Here is a 23,102-nt window from a genome sequence, read left to right as displayed (position 1 = left end):
CTCTGAGCTCCTGAGATTCCAACCCATACTTTTGTAAAGATGCTTTTGTACAAAAAAAAAAAAAAAGTGTGCTGCCCAGCATAATAAAGGTGGCAGAGTTTTTGGAGCTGGTGACTGCATGTATCAGTTTGGCCCTGGGGTGCTCCAGGACTGGTCTGTGCTCTAGGACTGGTCCCTGCCGACCAGGCCATTCGGAGGGGCCAGCAGGGACACCCAAGGCTGGGGGGGGGCAGCAGAGCCTGAGGAGTGGGCCAGGCCCAGGTTCTCTGTGACCTGGGCTGGTGTGGGAGGCAGGGAAAGAGCTCAGCTCTAGGGCGGCCAGGCTCACCAGGAGGGAAAATAGGGCGGGAAGAGGAGTGTGAGCAGAGTAAGCTTGTGGCTGAACTGACAACGGAAAGGGAGTGAAATGGAAGACCAGGGAGTCCACTTAGGGCTCTGAGTTCTCCTGGGCCGGACCCCAGAGCCGCGGGGGTGGGGCAGCTCCCTTCCCCAGACGCCCCAGGAGCATGTCTGAGCTGTAGGGCAGAGACGAAAGCCAGGACTCTTTCTTGTGGTTTCAGAGTATTACCCGTTCTATCCTTCATCCCCACTTTCTGCCTTATCTCCGCAGCCCCAAGGCAGGAAAAAGCAGAGCTGGCCCTCCCACCCTCCAGTAAATGCCACCACATTGCTCGGAGCTCAGCGCCCTGCGCCCCACCACCCGGCCTCCTCTTCCAGGTGCACGCAGAGCCCAGCCCGCTCCCTCCCGGCACAGCCAGCAGTGCTGGGCTTATTCCCCAAAGGGAGCTGTCCCCTATCAGATGGCTCTTCCTGCCAAGACTGTCCCTGGGACTAGGAAACCAGTGCCCTCCTTCTCCGCCCTTCCCTTCCCTTCCCTCCCGGCTTGGCTTCTGGTGATTTCTCTCCTCTCAGGGGAACCTGGCTCTGAGCTCCAGGTGAGCCCTTGTCCGGCAGGAAGGGTGGGTCTGAGTGCAAGGGAGAGGCACCCAGCCACCTCCACGGGCTGGTCAGTGATGGCCTGGGGCACAAACCCACATTTCTAAGTGCAGGGCTAAGGCCACTGTGCCACAAGTTTCTTCTCACAAGGAGAGGCCAGCAAACTCTGGACTTTCTGTCCCACCAAGTCAGAGATGCATAGAGAGTAGTTTGTTCTACAGATGAGGATTGAGTGCCTACTCTGTGCCAGGCATTGCGCTGGGTGCCAGAGAAAGAGCAATGGTCAAGCACAACTTAGAAAAAGATGGATAGGGGAGAGGCGAGGATCTGGGGAAGCGAAGGGAGCAGAAGTGGGAACGGACAGGCAGGAGAAGAAAGTAAAGCTGAGCCTGAGCTCACTGCCCGGAGTGGGAGGCGGGCAGAGGCCGGGAGGGGCCCGCGGGGGAGGGCACAGAGAGGCCGGAGACCAGCCACTGGCTCCCATCCAGGGGCATCTGCCCACAGCTCATATTTTTCTGTCCAGTGACAGCTAAATGAAGGGAAAGCTAACTTTACAACCGCCCGCTTCACACATAATGAATATGAATGGGCATCCCAGAGCCTGTTCCCTGGGATTATCTGTGCTGACGGGTCTCCCACTGACGGGCCATCCCCACCGGCCTGTCCCTTGGCTGGGACACAGGCACCCTTCCACCTGCTTCCCATTAGCCATCCTCCCCTCCCCCCTCCCCCACACTCTAGGCCTCTCACACTAAGGCACAGCCCCCAGGTCTCCAGATGCCCCGGCCCAGCCTCCCTCTGGAGATGAACTCAACCCTCGGCCTAGGCCCCATGCTTCTCCAAGGCCAGGCCGAGACTCTGGTCGCCTCTTCTGGAAAAGGAAAGGGATGTGGCCCCTCCTGGAACCCTAACTCCGAGACAGCGGCTAGCCTTTGCTAAGGCTCCTCTCTGCCCCGTGGGGCCCACCTGGAGAAGTCCCAAGTCTTGGTCCCGGCAGGGGCACTAGGCCCAGAGTGCAGGGCCCTAGCCAGCAGGCCCTCAGGCCGGCTTCTAGTTTCAGTCCAGCACCAAATGCTTCTCACGAGAGGTATTCGATCTTCCTTCCCACCCTCCTGTCATTCACACATGGACCTGAGTCACAACCCTGAAGTGCAGGCTCATCCCGGCCGGTGCACCACGGGGACAAGGAGCCAAAGCATCTACACTCGGGCCCTTGTTCCTGAGGCTGGGGCCCCTCCCTTCCCACTCTCCAACTGCAGGCTCCCCTGCCCAGCCTCTTCTCCAGCAGGACCTGTGCCGCCCTGCAGATGTCTCTCTACATTACTGCTCTCACTGGTGTTCATGGCCATCTATCAGCCGTGAGCTGGTCAAGGCAAGGAGTGTTGGGTTCTATTCTCCTGGACACCCAGGGCACCTGAAACTGGCTGGCCCAGGACAGGCCTTTAAGGCACGATAGCAGGCTTGCTAGATCAGTGGCTGACTCTTTTTGGGTCTTCTGAATTCAGAGCAGTGAGCTAAGGATCGGGGCTATAAGAGGTCCCTTGAAGGGACACAGGAAATGAATGCAAATTCATAGAAGGTTAGAGTTGGAAGGGCCATTAGCAATACTAAGAATAGCTGCCATTTGTTTATTATCTGTGTTGTTTCTTGCCAGCCAGGTAGGTCTGTTATCCATTACCTGCTCAGGCCTCACCACCACCTTGCTGTTTCTAAGCCAACTTTTACAGAGGAGTCAGCTGAAGCTGAGCTTGAGTTCAAGGTCCCGCAGTGATGAAACATCAGAGCCTGGACTGAACGTCAAGGCCATTCAACTCCCAAAGGTGCTTGTTTCATAGCTAGCAGCCTGAGGCTAACTGTGCCAAGTGCCAAGTGACTGGCACAGCTACTGCTTCTCTGAGAAGTCAGGTCATCAGATAGATAGAAAGCCAGCATCCCAGGAGACAAACCTAACAGGCATGACAGAGGCAGCCACGTACAAGTCCTCTGGGACCTGGGAGAGAAAGACATTTAGGCTCAGACAGTAAAGGAAGAAAAATAGCAGTGATAGCCCCCCAAGTTAGCTTGAGGGGGCTACATTTGGGTCACACTAGGGGCCAGGCTAAGGCCAAGTTTGGGTGGCCAGTTAGGGCCTAAATCAACTGACATTTGCCAAGAATCTTTCCAGGGCCCACGCTTGAGCAAACACTAAGTACTGACTAAGGCGAATCAATAAGCAAATGAAGACTCTGCTAGGGAGTAACACTCAGGAACAGGGGAAGGGTGTGTGGAGTGGAACACACACACATTGCAGACCTGCGTTTGCGTCCATTATTCTGTGACCTCGGGCAAGTTCTCTACCCCTTTCTGTGCCAGTTTCTCCTCCGCAGAACAGGCACGGCAATAACGCTGTCTCGGGGCCACCATGAACACCACGACTGCACAGGAGTGCTTCGAGCGGTGGCTGGCACAGTGAGCGCTCAGCAACTGCGGACGGCTGGCTGCCGCGTGCAAAGTGGGCTTTCAGAAGGCGTCAACAGCCGCCCTGGTGGTAACTCCTGATTGACAAGTCAAGTTCCCGTCCTGAGGATATGGCCACGGGGCGATCCGGTCCTCAGTGCACTGAAGGAGCACTGGGCCCGGAGCTGGTTAGCAACGATCAACCTTTCATGTACCTCAGCCATTTACAAAGCACCTTCACATCCCCACCCATCTCACGACCCAGGCGAGATATAAAGCCACAGAAAGTGAGTGGCCACTGGTTCCAAAAGCCACTTCTGTACAAAGACCGGAGTCAAACGGCCAATCTGCCATGAGCACACTCTGGCTGAGGCTGGATTCCCGCCCAGGCTCTGTGGCCCTCAAGCTTTGCAGTCTGTGTTCTGTTAGCCCACATTTAGAGAGAGATTTACAGACCTCTGCAAACCAAGAGGGAAAACGGCCCCTCCAGCTCAGGGCAGCTTCGGAGGAGGGACTGGGAAAATCAGAAGAGAACACAACCTCAGGCAGGCAGGTTGAGTGGCTAGGCTGCCTGTACGAACGGGCAAATCCGTCTTCCCCAAACCAACCTCACAGTACATACTTCCTCTAGGTCCTGGCAAGAAACAGCAGAAAATCCATCACGCACACACGAGTTGTGTCAAATTCCCTTGTTCTGTGCAAGTTACTTTGGGGCAAAACGCCAACCAGTCCCCCCATCTCAGAGGCGTGTGACTCACGTAAGCAGCACACCGCTGGCTGCCACCCCTGCTCCTCGCCACGCTGCCACTTCGAGGCCTGTCCCGGAAGCCCCGCTCGGGGCCTGGACCGGGGCTCAGCACAACACTGACCAGAAGAACCAGCACAGAGGAGGTTCCCCTAGAACACATGTCCTTCAGAAGTCAAGACCCCCTGGAGACTGAGACTTGGACGCGTGCCTACAGGTAAGATAAGGGAACTTGAAGAGTTCTGAAAAGAGGATGCTCCTCTCACCAGCCATCAGAATGGGAAGATTCCCAGAAATAGACTTAAGACTGAGTGTGGAGGAGGCAGACACGACCAGGGCTCTGAAGGCCAGGTGCAGGCTCCAGGCCTCAAACCCACAGAAGGTTTTCCTTGCTTCCCCCTCAGCCCCGGGCTCCGGGGCCCTCCGACACTCTCCTTTGCACTGTGAGGCTGAGGCCGACTCCTGATGATCTACTTTCCCAGGCTCAGGGCACATACGTTTCCTCTCAGTCCCAACCATCTGCCCCAGTGAGGGCCCAGAGCACTGCCCCCTCTCTGACCAGCCCCTCCCTCCCTGGGACTGGCAATGGTTTGCCTGAGGTCAGCTTAGGAGTATGATCCAGAGAAACATGGGGCTCCTGACCGAATGACATCAAACTCGGGGGTGCAGAACAACATGTCACTCAGCAACCCAGCGCCCTGGAGCTCAGCGGCAGCCACTCCAGATTGATGTGGGGAGAGAGAAAAGTTTGGAGAAGTGTCTACTCCCCCCGCCCCCAGATGGGAAAGGCAGGCAGCTCGGCAGAGGACAAGTGGGACCTATGAATACTAGCAAGAAAACCCACTTTCCAGACCTGGAAGAGATATTCAGGGGCCATATTTTCTGCAGACAAAGCCACTGGGATTATTTTTGCTTCCTTTTAATGTAAACAGAATACACAAACACAGTAAAAACCCCACATGACACAAGAGAATACACACAGATTTATATATAGATATTTACAGACCCTTGCAAACCATGAGGAAAAATGGCGCCTCTGACGAAGGCAAGCTTCTCTTCCCACCCAACCCTGTCCAGAACCCAAGTGCTGAGGGAGCTGCAGGAGCCTCTGCAACTGCTTCTGGAGGAAACAGCAGGAGGCTGGAATGACATCAGAAACCCCCAAAGCAAAACCAGGATTCTGGCTTTCTGGCCCTGGCCTTAATCCTAAACCCTCCTCCTTGGCAATTGGGCCTGCCAAGGATTTGCATGTCTCAAGGAAAGTCAGCGTGAGCCCCGAAATTCAGATGTGATGGGTTCCCACCCCATCCCAGCTTTTCCCAGCCTTGGGCTGAATGAGAAATGAGCTGCAACCAACCATGTCCAAGAGAGGAAGGTGGGAGGAGTGAAGAGAGAGGATGGGAAGCAGAGATGACTGCTCCCATGCAGGATGCTGGGATCAACCAGAGGCCAAGTCCAGGGCTGTCTGGGGAGGGCACAGAGGGGCTGTGCTGCCACCTGGAGGGGGACGTGCACACTGCAGTGATCCAGGACAGGCCGGGGCAGCTGGACATCACCTTCTTCCCTCGTTAGTCCCCTACCCAGGAGCCTCACTGAAGCAGCTCTTCCCAGGAAATGGGCTTGGAGAAGACCTCCCTTTCTAACCAGAGGTCATAGTTCATCTGGAAGTCTTCAGGGAGGTCCACCCGCTGGCCCAGGACGCTCTGCAGGCAGTTGTCCACAGGAAGGAAGTCGGGGTTGCTGTGGGCCCGGTCGTAGCGCCGGGCGTTGAAGCGTTCAATGTTGGCACGGAGGGCACACTCCTCTGCCTGGAAATCCCAAGGCCGGGCATCCAGATCTGGGACAAGGCAGGAAGATACAGTCAGGAGCCAGGCCCTCATGGCAGCTCCCCCTGCGTTCATAAGTTAACGGCCTGACAACCCCCGCTTGACACATTATGTCCACCTCCAAGCCCCCTCCTCAGGAACACTGCCAGGATTCCTTTCCAGACACGAAGGAACGTCAGGTGAAAGGAGAAAAGCCACATCTATGGAGGAGGCCACACTGCAGTCTGTGTGGACCAGCGAGGGAGAGTCGCAGGTACCACACGCTTCTCCGAAAGCTGTCCTTCCTGGCTCTGGGGTCAGAGAAGTGTGCGGATTCCCTCAGCAGCACTCTCAACTCCCTGCCCAGGTACAAATTTAAAGGGCGATGGGAACGCAGGCACTTGGCCATGGTGCGCTGACTCAGGAACTATGAGGGTGCAGCAGTGTGGCCAGGGGACACGGCGAAGAACCCACTCTGTCCAGGAGGCTGAGGGCGGCTGCCCAGACTGAAGAAAACCCACAAAGACACAGGACGGTTGCAGGGTGTGTGCGTGCAGGGGAAGCACCATGCTGGGAGAAAGGAAAGAAGTGGGGACCACAGGCCTCCACACACAGACTGAGTGCCTGTGCCGAGAGCCCGGGTGTGACAGGCTGAAGAGAAGCTGGGTCAGATCACAGCAGCAGAGGGAGGCGACGCGGCCTCATGTGCCTTGCTTAAGTTTGGCTGTAATTCTAAGGGCAATTGGAGGCTGTGAAGCGCCTGACTCGGGTGCTAGCGGACCCGCACTTTGGAAAGATCACTGCAGCAGAGTTTGAAGCACTGATAGAGGAGAAACCATTAGGAACTGAAAGAATTTGTGGCCAAAACCAAAGAAGTTTGGGGGGGAGGGGCTCTTGTGACAATTTCTGGAAAAGAAAGGACTTCTAGGGAGGGACAGAGGAATGGGGGATGCTCAAACACCAAGTCTGGGCAACTTCTCAAGGTCCTTCCTAGTGCTCCCATCCTGACTTCTCAGAGGGAGCCTAGAGCAGAGAGGGCAAGATGTTACCTCCCGACACCCCCCGCGCCCAGGGTGCAGAGCCTCACCGTTGCCGTAGGCCCAGTCGTCATTCAGCCGATGCCGCACCTTCTGGTAGATGGCAGACATGGTCTTCATGTTGCTCTTGCGCCACTGCCGCCCCAGGTACTTGGTCTGCACCTTGAGCAGCTTCAGCACATAGAGCTGCATCATGGCCTGCTTCACTTTCAGCGCCCGCTTCAGGATAGGGGCGGACTTGAACACCACTAGCATCTGGAAGGGCACCAGGCAGGCTCAACTGGAGGGCACAACTAACACCTACACCCACCCCTTTTGGAGTCATGGGCAGGGTGACCAACCATCCCAGTTTTCCCCAGACTGAGGAGTGTGCTGGGACATGGGACTTCCACTTCTAAAACCACCCAAGTCCCAGGCAAACCAGGATGGCTGGCCACCCTAATTATGAGTCATTCTGGAACACGAAGAAAGCTATGACTTCCTTCAGAAATACTGCTATGTGCACACACCTACAATTTCGGAGGATCCGCAGCCCTCCCCACCCCAAAGGCACCCACAGACTCAGGGTTAAAGGAGACTCCCAGACCCTGGTCAGAGGGAAACCCCTTCTGTGAGTGTGATTTGTTTCAGTGCACAGCCAAGTTCTCCAGCCTCCAGTTCAACTAGCTCATCAAGGAACCAGGAGTCAGCCCTTACGATCAAGGGTGTGGCTGCAGGGAAGTTAGGAGGGAAGGATGGAGCCACTCCTGTGCAGAGCAGGGGATGGGACGGGCGTGGCACTCTGCTTGGAGCTCCGGGTCCCAGTCCTGCCGACTGCGCTCACTCACCATTGTCCTCGAATGCTTCCATTTGGTCAGCTTGTTCAAGATCCGAAGGAGGTTGATACAAGAAAAGAGGTTTCTCCAGCAAAACTGGTTATTGTCACCTGCTTCCTGCAGGAAAAGCCCAGGAACAACCATGACCCTCAGCAGCAGCTTGCAGGCCCTCACACGTATGACCTCAGAACTACGGGCCTCTCCATGCCCGTACCAGGCACCCCCTCCTTTCCTCAGCCCACGGGAAACTCCATCCCAGAAGTTGGCAGGGGGCAGTGAGGGGGGGCTCCCTAGAATTTTCCTGCAGGAAACAGAGCATGATATTAGGGGCTGTGGCCTCAGCCCCACGACCTGGGGTTCCACAGAGCTGTGGCCCCGCAGAGTTCCAGTGTGGGGGAGAAGCAACTCACCCCGATGAGCTCTCAGTCATCAGTCCCTGAAGTCCATGCTCTCAACAAACTAATCCCTATAACCAAACCTTTCTGCCTTGTAAGCGCCCTCCCCGGCCCTTGCATGCAATTACAGTGCTTTAAAAGCCAGGTACTCAACAAGGATCTCATCTGTGAAGACCCTTCTACCGCAGTGTGGAGGGGCCAGGCTCCGCGCTACAGACCCTCACCCGAAGGGGACAGCCGAGGAAGGGCCTCGGCACTCACCAGGCTCTCGGCAGTCAGCTCCGGCAGCTCGTGCACCACGCAGTGAGGGTAATCCAGGACGGAAATACTACAGAGGGCAGAAGGCAGGCGCCCACCATGAGCACAGGTGGCGGCTGGCTCCTGGCTTTCCTCTCTCACTTGTTGGAACAGAAGCAGGAAACTACCTTGTATGTACCACTCTGGTTTCCCAGCTCTAAAATGAGCAATACCTTCCAAGAGAAGTTGTGGGTCCCTCTGGCCAGAGGCCAGCTTGTAACCTTATAAGGGGTGGAGACCCTGCTTTCCCCACAGCAATGAATCTGGGACTGGGGAGGGACTTCTGAAGGAAATGAATTTATCCCAAGCCCTTTCGGGAGACAGAGCCTGGCTGAGGGCTCACCCTGTGATGTACACACTGATGAGCTGGCACAGTCAAGTACAGCTGAAACCAGGCGAGAGGGGTGGGGGCTGAGTCAGCAGACAGGGCATGACAATGCACATGGCCGAGATCCTTAGAGAGAGCAGGCAGCCTGGCTGGTCTCCTCAAAAAAAAAAAAAAAGGCACTGGAGCCCAGGATGAGACCCCTTCCAGCCAGGCACAGCCTGAATCACCTGTCACTAGACTAGCGAGACTCAAATCTGACACACTGGCATTTTCCACAGGCAGGGACCATGTCTCATTCATCTCAGAAGCCTGGCAGAGTACTGGCTTGTAGGTGCTGAGTGGACTTAGGGAGCAGCCAGCTGGGAGCCCTGCCACCTGGCCCTGTACCCACCCCTCCTGATCCCTGGTCCTTATCACCTGTTCTTGGCAGTGATGTAGGACATGATGTTTTGATTGAAGAACTTTAGAATCAAAGGGATGCAGTTGGCAAACACCAGGTGCTGGGCCATGTATTCAAACTGAAACCAACAGAAAAGAAGTAATAAGCATGCCCCTTGGGACCTCGCCATCTTTCATCCCTCCAGTGATAAAAGGCCTTGGTTGGAAGACTGAGTCTTAGAACATTCAGGCAGAGCTCAAGGGTGTTTGAAGGCCAAGTCCTCCGTTCTTCAGGCTGGAGGAGCAGCACTGCCCGAGGCCCTGGCCCAGGGGACAGGAAGTAAGGAAGGCCTTACGAGTACCTGGTAGACATGGTTCAATTTAAAGTGCTTGAGCAGCAGCAGCAGGACAGCGGAAATGGCCTTAACAATGACCTCTTTGTGGCGGTTCACATCGACCCCCAGCTTCATGCTCTGCAACACCGTGGTCCTAGAAACACAAGTAGCTGGGTGAGCCAGCAGCCTGTGCAGTGCCCCTCTTAGGTGCTCACAGGAGAGGGGGTTCTTTACAACTTCCACCCATGACATCTCAGAGGCCAGGTCCAGGGTTCCTCCTCCCTCCCTCCCAAGCACAGCACAATTTTTCTTCCTTGTGATGCCCCCAACACATTCTTAGCCTATTTCCCTGCTTTCCCTCCAACAGTGAACTTCTCTTCAAGATCTCCCCTAAGCTTCTGCCGCCATGTGAGCTGTGTTCTCCAGCGTGTTCTGTGGATACCACCACATGGACATGATTCATGTGACGGGGAGAATGGGTTTAGAGTCAGATCCACTTAGGAAGCAGTGAGTTAAATCAGTTTCTTTCTTTTTTAAAATTTATTTTTCAATTGTACTTGACACACAATATTATGTTAGCTTTGGGTATACACCATAGTGATTAGACATTTAAATCAGTTTCTTAATTCAGGACTGCTCACTGTCAGTCTTTAAAAGAGGAGGTATATTTGACTCTGGAACCCCCTTTCCAAGGACCATCACAATGGCCATGTTCTGTGACACCCGCTTTGTATTAACTAAGTCTCGCCTCATCCCTCACCTGGCTGCCACACCAGACTCCAGGAGCCCAGCCCCAGGGAACTGGACAGTACTGGCAGGCAGGCAGGAGCCCAGGTCAAGGCCAGGTCCCTCTCAAAGAACACAATCTCTGTTTGTACTCTCACATCAAAGAGACGCGATCAGTGCTCCAGGGAGGAAGAACCTCTAGGGTTTCACTGTCACCAAGATGTTCATAAATATCCTGCGGGCCAGTTCACTGGTGAACGGGAGAAAACCACACCCCGATGAGGCTCAGCTATTGGCTGGCAAACTGTTCCGCAGCTGAATCTCCACATCCTGGATGTCCCAGCCATAAAAGCTGTGGCATGAGGGTTTTGGGAAATGCTGAACCCAACCTGACTCACTTTGTAGAGGGGAGATGACCCTCCCAATTCACTCAGGCAGAGTCGACACTAGAACCCAGGCCAGCTGGACTAAGCCTTTTCCCCAACCAGTAAAACGAAATATTTCATCCAGTACTTTTGTTTTCTTCTAAGCCTGGAATACCCTCAACTTAACCGGCAGAGTTGAGTCAAAAAAAGAAAGCAACCTAGCAAACAGTGGGACGGAAAGAAAAACACTTCCTATTCTGCGGCCTGGTCCTGCTCCATTCACAGGCTCAATGATACTCAATTCACAGGCACAATGATACGCACGGCATCTCCTCAGGCAAGACGTCTGCTAGGATGTTGATGGAGTCTGTTTTGGCTTTTGATGTGGGAGCTGCAGCCAGCAGGATCTTCAGCAGCGCGATCTGGGGAGGATGAGAGTGCCCAGGTGCAGGACTAAGCCCTGAGCAATGGTCCTTCTGGAGGGGCTCAGTGGCAGGAGGAGGGACTGAAGGACACTGGCAGGGCATGCTCCCAAGGCCAGTGTAGTGGGGAGGGTCATCTCATGGCAAGTACCTACTGATGGCCACCAAAAGGGTCCCAGGGCTGGAGCCCTGAGGAGGGGGCACTTACCATGTACTGAGGCAGGCTGGGGAGCAGGCCTTGGTAGAGGGTTTCTGCGGGGACTTGCTCAACTTCCTCTTCTCCCTTTTAACACAATGGTACAAATATGAACCTCAATTCCAACCAGTCTCCTGAGCCAGCTGACTTACTGGCTGGAAGAGAATCTGTAAGTATCAATGTAAATAATGATGTCAATAATGATAGCAGACCTTGAACGATACAATGTACCAGGCATTTTACTTGTAATAGCTCAGTTAATCCTCACTACAACTCTGCGAAGAAGGTGCGATTATTATTCCCATTTTGCAGGTGAGGAAACTACAGCACAAAGAGATCCAGTCTCCTGCTAGGTCACCACGCACTAAGTGGTGGAGCCAGATTCAGAGGCAGGTGACTGGCTGAGTCTGTGCTCTTAACCTCTGCACTACACACAGGCCATCCCCGCCGTGGAGTGAGACTGGAGGCTTTGAGGGCAGGGACGGGGGCTGCTTCATGGTCTAGGCCCAGCACTGGGCCTAGGAAGGGCTAGGGATCGTGTTGGCTGAAGAAGGCCCCAACTCACCCCTGAGAGAGGAGAGCGAAGGTACTCCTCCTCCATCTGTGCCTGGACCTCTGCAATCGACGTGTACTTGTGCTGGAGAAAAGACAAGGAGGAGCTGGGAACATCTCCCATTTTCTCACTAAATACCCCACACCCTGGGCAAGACTCCACACAAGTTTCTTCAAGCACAATCTCCACAAAGATTGCTAACATCCTGAACCCAAACTATTTTTCTTTTTTAAATTTTTTTTTCTTTATTGATTTTAGAGAGAGAGTAAGGGAGAGGGAAATAGAAACACTGATGAGAGGGCACAGTGATTGGCCGCCACCTGCATGGCCCCCACTGGGGATCGGGCCCACAACCTGGGCATGTGCCCTGACCAGGAATCAAACTGGCGACCTCTTGGTGTATGGGTCAATGCTCAACCACTGAGCCATACCTGCTGGGCCCAAACTCTTTTTCTAAGTGAGTACCTGCCTCTTAAAACCAGTGTAAAAAGCATTCAAAAGATTAGAAAAAAGCAAATTAAGGGAGAGCAAGGGGCTTTTAGATAGTTATAGTGACAGAAAAACTAGTACAAGCATAATCAAGTACTCAAAAAGTCTAGCTGCAACACATTTCAGAAATACATTTTAAAAACAAACATTTACACTTGAGGTATATTGTTAGGGGAGACAACTCTTTCCCACTATTTTTTTTATCCTCCCCCGAGGACATTTTTCCACTTTTTATTCAGATAGAGCAGGAGGGCGAGAGAGGAAGAGAGAGAGAGAGAAACCTCAACGTGAAAGGGACACATCGAGTGGCTGCCACCCACACTACCAAATCAGGGCCGGGGACAAACTGCAGCCAAGGTACATGCCCTTAGTGAGAACCGAACCCAGGTCTCTCCAGACCGCAGGCCGACGCTCTAACCGCTGAGCCAAACCGGCCAGGGCGCCCCACTATTTTTTTAAAAATATTTTTTATTGATTTTTTTTTTTTTAGAGAGAGAGAAACAAACATCAATCAGCTGCCTCCTGCACACCCCCTACTGCAGATCGAGCCTTCAACCAGGCATGTGCCCTGACTGGGAATTCAACTGGGACCTCTCAGTCCATGGGACGATGCTCAGTCCACTGTGCCACACCAGCTGGGCTCTTTCCCACACTTGATGTTCTCTGCCATGTGGAGGCACATGCATGTGCAAAATACCCCAGTCTCTCCCAGCCCCTCCCACACACCCCTGCCTTGCTGACTGGTGAGTATAGGAAAAATAGGACATTCTTAGTCCACCCCTTTCTCTTTTCTCTTTAACAAAAAGAAAAGCCTGTGCTCTCTTCTGCTGCTGTCGCAGGCTTTGCAAGGTTCCAGCACTGCCTGGGGCTGGGTGGAAGGTGGGATTAGGACACCTATCGCTGCTGTGTCCTTCGCCTCCTTCTCCAATTGCGCTGTCAGCCACAAAGCTGGAGTTTTAGTTATTTATTTTTTTTATCCTCACCCGAGGACATTTTTCCATTTTTTTTTTTGGTTCAGATAGAGCGGGAGGGAGAGAGAGAGGAAGAGAGAGAGAAACATTGATGTGAAAGGGACACATCAAGTGGCTGCCACCCGCACAGGGCCAGGGACAAACTGCAACCGAGGTATGCACCCTTAGCGGGAACCGAACCCGGGTCTCTCTGGACCGCAGACCGACGCTCCAACTGCTGAGCCAAACCGGCCAGGGCAAAGCTGGAGTTTTAATCTCCATTTGCCTACTCCTCTATCTCAATTGCCTTAGAAATTCAGCAAGGAAAGGAGGTAGGCTATTTAATGGGCCCCTTAAAATTCCAACAATTGTCAGGTAATATAATCTTTAATAAGCCACCAGTAAGTCCCCAATAAAAGCTCAGCTAGAGTAAGTAAAACTTAGGAAAAACTGTTGAAAGGTAACGCCACAGTCTACCCATCCCACCAGCCCAGGTTTCTTCAGGCAGACAATAGTCCAAATGGCTTCTCCCAGTGGGCTAGTCTCACTTTACTCACTTGGGACCAAACTAGGCCAAAAGCTTACCTGTTTCAGAGTCTTGATGCTTTCGTGGATTGGCCTGGGCAGCCCCACCACTGTGTTTGTATCACTGGAGAAGAAAGAAGGCCCTGTGTTAATCCCAGACATCAATCCACCTGGGTCCCCAAACACCAAAGGCCAAGAGAGTGAATTTCTCAATACCTTTCTTCAAAGGGAACTCAGATCACACTCACCTGCCCAGAGTGTAACCTATGAACTTGCTACGGCTGGACTCGAGGAACATCTCAATGTCTTTCTCTCTGCCAAAGCAAGAGAGCAAGCTTTTTATTAAACATTATTTCAGTGTGTCATGGTTAATAAAGTACAGAACAGCCAGAAATCAGGAAGCCAGAAGAAAAAGTCTCCCACAATTGTTTTTCTTTATGGAAAAAAGAAAAACACAACTAAAACCTTCAGACTATTTAATGTCCTTCACAATGTTGTTGAATCAATAACCTGAAATTATATTACATGTAACTAGTTTACTTGTAAAATTAAAGTGATACATCAAATTAAAAGTATACTTTATTTGGATATTAATAACTTTGTCAATAGAACCCCTCAAATATTTAAAGTTTTTACAACGAGAGCTGTAAGTGTCTGATTTTTTTCATGAGTCACATTTTCCTATCTCAGTCAGCCAGCATATCTTGCATTTTCTGATGACCTGTGTGTATTCCTATGGTGGATCACTGAAAACTGAGGCTTTACCTGGATCAAGGAAGTGACTTCTGTATCCTCTCACATGGTCACCTAGTTCTTACTTAAGTTGGTGCCTTTTCAAACAGATACCATTTCTATATATCCAGGTACCTTTCCATCCATTGATTCATGCACATATATCTCAAATATCTTAATTATGGTTCTAAAGAAGCTCTTCCTTAATCTATAATTTTTCTGTTAACCATAAAGAACCCCAGGGTGCATGGAGCTGGGTTCATTTAAATGTCCTTGTTTTCATTTTACTCATCCCCCTTCATGGTTATCATGTCTAACCAAGAGCCAGCTCCCATTACCCACTCAAGAGCCATAAAAGGGCCTTTTTGTGTAAGGCCAGCAAGGTCAGCCCCCAAGACCCGCAGGCCAGCACAGAGTACTTTCAGAGAGGCTCATCCCAGAGCCAAGTCAGCCTGTCCCAGCAGAGCACCTCTTGTGACTCAGGCCAGTGCTAGGCCTGCAGGTATGAGGGCTCTGGTTTCAGAATTAAGAGTGTTCCAAAAGTCTGAGACTCACCTGACCTTGGGTGCCCATGGGAGCCCCTTTGGACAGGTAAGCCTGTCAGTCTGGGGGTGCTGTAATGGGGGAGGCATCACTTCGTCCCGCTCAAGGGGGAACGTCTCCCCCTCCAGACTGTTGTCATCATCATTCTCCTCTTCCTCTTCTCGAGAATCGTCAGTCTTGTAGGGATCCCGCTCATTGAAGGCATCCAGGTTGTCCTGCTTTATCAGAGCCTTAAGATGGAGGGAGGGGAGAGCAGGCAATGAAGCCAATGGAGGAGCAAGAAAAGGACAAGGAAGCTATAGAGGCTGCAACACACAAAGGTGGTAGGTGGGGTGCCAAGGGCAGTGGAAAACCAGACAGGAAGTCAAGGTTGGGGCCAAAATGACAAATCATTTCTTGCCCTCGTCCCTCAAAGCGCCATGTCCTGAGTACATACTGTGAACTGGGACCCTGGACTGGGGATGCAGTATCCCTGCCAGGAGGTCTTCATTTTGACTAGCCGCTCAGAGATAATTCCCAACCACGCTCATCCAGGGACCATGCGCTGTGTGTGTGCACCTTGAAAGCCCTTGGGAGTCAAAGGGACCTCTGTCACCCTCACCTTGTGCTCCCGGCGGCCCCGTTTCTGCTGCTGCTCGATCAGGTCGGAGGCAGATGCTGGTGGAGAGGCGGCCCTCATGTTGCGGATCACTTTGATGCTGTCCTCAGGCAGCGGGGGGAGGCCCAGCATGGTGCGCTTCTCGGCCTTCATGCTCTGCAGTTCCTCAAAGCCGCCCAGCGTGCACTGCATCAGACGGGGAGCAGAGCTGGGGTCAACATGCCCACAGGCTGTGTCAGTCTCGGGAGCACCCATGACTCACATCTTTACAAAGACCCTCATGCCCTCTGAACAAGGGACTAGATCCACTCACAGGAGAGTTCAGGAACATGGGAAGAGAAGGAGAAATAGGGGCTGACTGAGCCTAGTGCACAGACACATTCAGCTCTACATGTACAACATGCTCTTCAAGTGAAAAAAAAGGCAGACTGAAGAGCCTAACCCATCAAGCTCCTAAAAAGCCTGTGAGACTCATGCTTCAAAAGCTGTACATGTCAGACTTTCATTTATTTATTTATTTATTTTTGTTCAGGTAGAGTGGGAGGGAGAGAGAGGAACAGATAGAGAGAGAGAAACATCGACGTGAAAGGAACACACTGAGTGGCTGCCACCCGCACGACCTACCAGGGCCGGGGACAAATTGCAACCAAGGTACCTGCCCTTAGCGGGAACCGAACCCAGGTCTCTCAGGGCCGCAGGCCGATGCTCTAACCGCTGAGCCAAACCGGCCAGGGCACATGTCAGACTTTCAAAGTCAAATTGGAAACACAGTTGACCCTTACGCAGGCGTCAGGGTGCCGATACCCCACGCAGTTCAGAACCCATGTGTAACTTAAGTTGGTCTTCCACCTATGGGGATTTGAAACTGCAAATGAAAAATACAGTTGACTCTTGAACAACATGGGTTACAACTGCAGGGGTTCACTTATAGTTTAAAAACCCACATATAAGTGGACCTGCACAGTTTAAACCCGTGTTGTTCTATGTTTAACTGTGTATCGTAGGATGTTCAAATAAAAAAATTTTAAAAAGCATCCCTGGCTGGGGAGCTCAGTTGGTTAGAGCGCTGTCCAGACACACCAAGGTTCCAGGTTTGATCCCTGATCAAGGCACATACCAAGAATCAACCAATGAATGCTTAAATAAGTGGAACAATAAATTGATGTTTCTCTCTCTCTCAAAATCTATCAATAACATTTTTTTTTTAAAAAGCTTCATCTAAACATCCCCCTGGAAGCCAGTAGTATCCAGCAATTTCAGGCCACTCAGTTTCACTGTTTCTGAGCAATTCAGCTTTCCTCTCTGGCTTCGGTGAGGCTTTGGGAGGAACTGACGAAATGTGTGGCCAAGATCAAACGTGTAGACCACTCTAAGAGGCCGTAGCCTCCCTGAGCCCTGGCTCCACAGGGTTGGCCCATTCTGAAAAAAGGAAGGGTGAGCCCCAAGGGAAACAGTAGTTCAAGCCCCTCTTCTACCCTGTCCCCAGCACCTGGTTCCCCTTCAAGGAGGTGCTCACCAGTACTGTCTTCCAAAGCAGCAAGAGAACCTTCTTCATCGGGAAGTGAGGCGCATGGCCACTGCAAAATTTGGTCACCATCCCAAACAGCATGATGGCAAATGGCTCATTGTTGTATAGCGGGGAACCTGGAGACGACACAAAGGCCTCAGGAGCACAGGCAGAAACAGAACCTTCCTAAAGCCCACCAGCCTTGGCAACCACAAAGGGACTCAAGACAGGATCCCCAAGGTCCTACCCAGCTCAGCCCTGAAGGTCTGTCGCATTGCCCTCCACTCAGCTTTATCGCTCTCACACTCTTGGTGAACGGTCTCCACAATCAGATACATGATGTTGAGCAGGACCCTGGGAATGAGATAACAGGGCAGAATGGGGGATCAAGGGAGCACCCTGGCTTCCTTAACACTCCACTGACATGAGAAAAGCCTGGTCACAAAGGCTAGCAGATGGGGAGAACTATAACCTTCAGGAAACCTAAGTCCCACAGAGCACTTAGTGCTTCCTTCTCTGTTCCGTGTTGCTCAGGTTGTGACCAGATCTGCTCTGTATCTCTGGTGTCTAGCAAAGTGCTTACTCAAAGCAGGTGCTTGGCAAATGGTTGCCGAATGGATTAACATGAACAAGAATGACAAATGCATTTACTGCCCTGAGTTTCCTGGAATGAAAATGACAGAGGTGGGAGTGAGCTGTAGGAGTGGGGGTTGGATCCACGGATCAGGGTGGAAGTGAGAACAAGACGTGTTTGCCATGGTGAGTGCAATCAGGAGTGAGCAGGGTGATGCATGGGGCCCTAACTACAGCGAGGACACTAACACCCAGTTTGAAAACTTCCAAATGCTCAGACAGACTCTGATCCTCACAGATGGGCAACAGTGCTCTTGCTCTTGAGCAGTTGTGATTACTTCAAGCACAGCCATCATGAGTTGTCAGGACCAACCCTATGTAGATGGGGGTCAAGCTGTACACAACAAGGTGAGAGCCCAAGGGGTCTCATCGTGTGTTCCTTCCAATACAGAATGACATTCCGAGCTCTCAGCAGCACTGTGGTCCTGTTATAGGTGGCTTCACCCCGGATTTCTTCTGGGAAACTCAACCCAGAGCTTCCCTAGGGAGAGCCATCAGCAGGGCCGACTACTCCCACATTGAGCCCATCACACCTGCAGGTTAGTGCGTGAGAAGGAACGCGCACACATCCCACAGCAAGAAAACCCAAGGACCCTCCCCACGCCCTGCTCTGACCTCACTCTGACGAACAGGGCCTCACCTCAGGTCTGTGCTGTCCGCCAGGGAGATGGCCGGCTTCCTCACCGCACTGCTGCAGGCGGCGCTGTTGCTGCAGGGGAGACTGGAGTCAGTGCCTCCCTCCCTCACCCCCAGGAAGAGAAGGGGTTCCCCTGACCAGGTCGGCCCAATCAGGGAAATAAAACACTATGACGTGTGTTTAGATGGCACAAGACTCCACAGGACTGAGTAAGAACTCAGGCCCACGACCAGACTCTCAAGACCAGTAGTTCTGTAGCCACCCCGCAAGCCACTCAGGAAAACTCACTCTATTTCCATGTTCAGAAGCTCCACCAAAGCATGGAACGTGCCCACCTCCAGGAGCAAAAAGATGTTGTAGCGCATCCAAGTCTGCACCTCTGCCTCTGAGCTGCACTCCCCGAAGGTGCCTGCAGACCCAGGGCACAGCTCAATGAGCCCCTCCTGTATCTGACTGGCCCACATCACTGAAGAAGGTGCCCGGAGCCCTGGGTGCCCACTCAGTACCTTGGGCAACGTAGAGAATTGCCCGAGCCACCTTGAGTCTCTTCTCCCTGGCAGTGACTTCCAGGCCGTCCAGGAGCCTCATGGCATGGGTCCGGTGCTGGTTGGTGTCCAGCTCGGTCCACTTCTTGTCTGTCACTGCAGAGCAAGAGACCAGTTACACCAGAGCCCAGAAAAATCCTCATAATGGACCAGATCCCAGGTTAACCCACCAAGCGCAGGACTGCAACAGGACCAGAAAACTCAGAAAGGTCAGTTACTCTCTTCGTAAGGGCCAAGGCCCACTCCTGCTCTACGACTTTGAATTTCCAGAATGAAAAAAATGCCATTTTTGGTGCAATTTTAATCACATAAAGTTTCTTTTTTTCCTAATACACTCTGAAAAGCCACCACCAGAGTGCTTGCAAGCTCACCCTAACTGCCACATCTGGCCTGGAACATCTGTGGCTCAGCAGGCTTTGTAAGCCACTCCAGGATGACTGAAGTGATTCAGATGACTAAGAGAAACCCTGCAGCTCTCATGATACAGGGTGAAAGGAACCAAGAAGTGGAGGGAGTCATCTCACCATGGATCCGGAAGTCCTCTTCAAAGCATTTTCGATTCATCAAGAATTCTGGCCCTTCCGTGTAGCTGTAAAGCTCTGTTAAGAAAAAAGTCTCATTAGCTCTGTGCCCAGATTCCCCACCAGGCCTCACATGTAGCAGACAAGGTAAGGCGTTTGCTTCTAGGCCTAACTCTGTCCCTGAGCCACAGTCACTCCTGAACTGTTTTGTAGTTACTAAGGGGGTCTTAGTGTTCTGATGAACAAGATGGAGAGAATGCTGACTTCCCTCGCAGCTGACCACCAGCATGACAGTCCAGCACAAAAGTGGGCATTTCCCATCCGGTGCACACTGATCCCAGCATGCTGTGCTAGTGCCTGACTGCCGTCGTGAACGTGTGGCTCTCAAGTGGCTGCTACCTCCTGAAAGAGGACCTGTACTACGGAGGCTTGAGGAGCGGCTTGGGCTAATCACATATTACACATGAGCAGTAGTGGCAGTGACAGATGTGCACAGATGCAGGCACACTCTTCTGAGAAAGACCACTGTCAGAGGGACAGGGTATGGCCAAGGAGCATCTCTGTCCACACTGGGGTTGGGCCACAGCCAACTGAGCTGATCACACAGAAATGCTTCATGGAAGTAAAGGACAAGCCAAAGTTATGAGATACACAAAGCCTGAATGTAATAATTAACATGTTTTATATACATCATTACTAAGACTAACTAGGGGAAAAAATAAACTCCAAAATGACATTCACTCTTAATTTTATTAAAGACCAAACAGGAAAAAAACACCCCCAAACGACACCGAGGCCTACGCTGTACCGGAGAGCTCCGCAGCCCACTTGTCTGTGTCAGCGTACTCAAACTCCAGGTCTGGAGACTCGGAACAGCCCTGCTGGGAACAGGGGAGGGAAACAAAAGGTCGCCATGTTTTCCAAAGGAAAAAACATGCTTCCAGAGACACTGTTGTGTTAAGAACACCACTGCCTCCACTTTTCTGATATTTTATCACAACATTCTACCTCCTGGGCTAACTCAGGTCTCTGAGAGCACCTCGCACTTTTCCTTCAGAGCACTTATCATCTTATAATGATACACTGGCATGTGCATTTGGTAAGTGTCTGCCTCTCCTTGAGACTGCAAGTTCCTTGAGAGGCGGAACTCTGTACACTTTGCTCACCAATGATTTCACAATGCCCAGCACACTACTTGCCATGAATGAGTGAATGAATGAATAGTTTATACTCAAATAGATACTTTTGAGTGAATGAACATAAAGCTTCTATGTATTCTATGCAGTGAATGACCATTCATTCCATATGGTGCTAAGGTTCCAGAAGCCTCAGTTCTTCAGAGGCTAGTGGGTTCTGGACAGAATAAATACTGACACCCTTGGTCTTCCTGTCCTTTTCTCAAATTTCAGTGAGAACTGACGGACAGAGAATGCAGCAGCTGAACAGAATGGCTTCCCTCCCACACACAGGAGAGAATGTGACAAAGAGAATCATTTTATTGCTGGGGACAAGTGATCACTGAGAACACATCACCTGGGAAGCCTTATTCTGGGAAGAGAGAAGTAAAGAAACAGGTGAAGTTCTCAGGCTTAATTACAAGCTACTTGGGAAGACAGAAGACCACCCACAAAATGACCTACTATACCCACAAACAGTGAATGACATGAAGAACGCTACTTCCCATTCAGAGGCAAAAGTGTACACTTCACAAGTACTGAACTTCAGTTACTTCATTTATGGAATGGGGGTGGCAAAAATCTCCCTGGAAGGTTTTTAAGCACTACAGTCGTCCCTCGCCACTTCGCGCTTTGACTTTTGCAACTTCTCTCTATCGCAGTTTTTTCAAATGTAGCATAGTATTTGAAAAACCTATGATAGAGTAAAGCCACGAACGTCAAAGTACGAAGTGCAAGTACATAAATAAAGAATCCTACTTCGTGGAAATTCATTTATGGCGGTAGAGTCTGAAACTGATTGACCGTGACAAACGAGGGCCGACTGTAATCGGGTAGGTAGCCCACTGCGGGCTCTCTTCCAGTGTCGGCCTGTCCCCCAGCCACTGCTCAGGCTCCCAGCCTACTGATTACAGCTATGACTTAAGAATGAGCCGAGACAGCAACAGTATCTCTAAGATGAATTTTGACAGGTCTCTCAGCTTAAATGTGCTCACTGACTGACCTTCCTTATGCTGAGCCCAAATGGAAATTAAAGGATAGAAAGAAAAATTTAAATGCATGAAAGGGTTATTATTTGACCATTTATGGCTACTTAAGAAAATGTGAAACTCTTTTAAACTATAACTCCTCCCTTGATGAAGGCAGGCTCACCTCCACCGCTTTCACAATCTTCCACATTGAAAAATTAAGTAATGGCCACTGACGTTCCATCACCCCACCACGCAAGGGCTCCTAAGAGCTGGGTTTCTTTGCTTTTTCAAATAAATCACGTAGAGCTCAGTGACTATCTGCTTTAGCCTTGTCAAGTTTTGACATGTTTTACCAGAGGTTTGCACTTACCAACAAAAACCAAAGCTTGATTTCACATGTCCGAAATGAGTATCACTCTCTGATATGACCTGATACATGGGACAGCGAGGAATTCCCTCTCATCAGTAGTAGGTGCCTGACTGGTGAGCCTCAGGACTGTCACCGTCACGGTAAGTGCTTTTGGGGAACGTGCTGATTAAGAAACCCCAAAACACTGCGACAGGAGTGTCTTCATTCATGAATTCTACAATGGGAGGCAGTGGGAGGAATTATTTAACTCGGGGAGAGGTGACTAGTCAGCTCCAGACTACGGTGTCTCCGGAAGGGGAGGAACAACCCACTAGCAAGAGAGGAGGGAACGCTGAGCCTTCATTCCAGTTTAAAATGTGTATTTTGATCTCTAGCAGTTCAGCACCGGGCGCACCACCACCGGGCACTGTCACACCGTGGCCTGAACCTCCCGGCTCAGATGGATGGGATGCTCCCCCTCCTCCTCTCGCCAACTCCGGGCGCGAAGTGCTATTAGTGACAACTAGCTCCGTCTGGCCCCCACAGGGCCAGAGGCGGAGATGAGTAAGGGTCGGGGTCAGCCCCCTGGCCCCCTGGAGCGCGCTTGGGCCCCCGGCTCTTCACGCTCGAACTGGGGGGGGCGGCTTCCCAGAGGCTGGGGCTCCAAGGGCGTGTCCACGGTCCGGCCCCGGAGGAGCAAACGACGAGCCGCCGGCTCCCGGAGGTTCCCCCGGGCGGCGGACCTCGGGAGGGGATCCCGGCTTCGCGTCCCCGGCCCCGGGGTGCCAGCCTTACGTTCTGCTCCTTTCGCTGCAAAGTGACAACTCCCGGCCAGGCCCTGGCGAACCCCCCGAGAAACCCAGCTTGGACCCGAGAGCTGCCCCGGGCCCGGGCCCCCCGCCGCCGCCCGCCGGTGCTAGCCTCGCCCCCCGAGGCGCCTGACCTCCGAGTCTTTGCGCTGGTTGCGGTTGAACTCTCGGGCTTTGCCCCCTGGCAGGAGACCCCCGCCGGCCCGCGGTGCCCCGGGTGGCGGCTGCGCGGTTGCCGGCGGCGGAGGTGGCGGCGGCTGAGGTTGCTTGTTGTTCATGATCAGCGGGCCGGGGCCGCCGGCTGCCGGCTCCATCTTGGCTGTTCCACACCCCCGGCTCAATTCACGGA

General features: G+C 52.3%; 1 protein-coding gene across 1 annotated transcript; it reads right to left on the bottom strand.

Annotated features, from left to right (window-relative positions):
- Positions 1–5,020: 5,020 nt before the first annotated feature.
- Positions 5,021–23,080, bottom strand: STRIP1 (striatin interacting protein 1). The gene is made up of 21 exons (XM_036272576.1): positions 22,888–23,080; positions 20,258–20,327; positions 19,453–19,527; positions 18,890–19,024; positions 18,672–18,792; positions 18,387–18,455; positions 17,361–17,467; positions 17,123–17,250; positions 15,610–15,792; positions 15,021–15,238; positions 13,982–14,047; positions 13,794–13,857; positions 11,782–11,853; positions 11,229–11,303; positions 10,923–11,020; positions 9,535–9,661; positions 9,212–9,312; positions 8,431–8,497; positions 7,787–7,891; positions 7,010–7,214; positions 5,021–5,954 (listed from the first exon to the last, which is right to left on the bottom strand). Exons 1-21 carry the CDS (start codon positions 23,065–23,067, stop codon positions 5,707–5,709), a joined length of 2,514 nt encoding a protein of 837 aa, XP_036128469.1. The 5' UTR covers positions 23,068–23,080; the 3' UTR covers positions 5,021–5,706.
- Positions 23,081–23,102: the final 22 nt, after the last annotated feature.

This window comes from Molossus molossus, unplaced genomic scaffold (assembly GCF_014108415.1).
Source record: "Molossus molossus isolate mMolMol1 unplaced genomic scaffold, mMolMol1.p scaffold_m16_p_20, whole genome shotgun sequence".
Lineage (NCBI taxonomy): Eukaryota > Metazoa > Chordata > Mammalia > Chiroptera > Molossidae > Molossus > Molossus molossus.
The sequence above is the reverse complement of the archived record's forward strand: the minus strand, read 5'-3'. Positions and strand labels throughout refer to the sequence as shown.

Coding starts and splice junctions, on each gene's coding strand:
- STRIP1 (XM_036272576.1), bottom strand. CDS start 23,067: ATGGAGCCGGCAGCCGGCGGCCCCGGCCCGCTGATCATGAACAACAAG. Junction 18,456..18,671: donor CTTCTGAACATGGAAATAGA/GTGAGTTTTCCT, acceptor TCTCCCCTGCAG/CAACAGCGCCGCCTGCAGCA. Junction 5,955..7,009: donor CGACTGGGCCTACGGCAACG/GTGAGGCTCTGC, acceptor GCCTTGTCCCAG/ATCTGGATGCCCGGCCTTGG.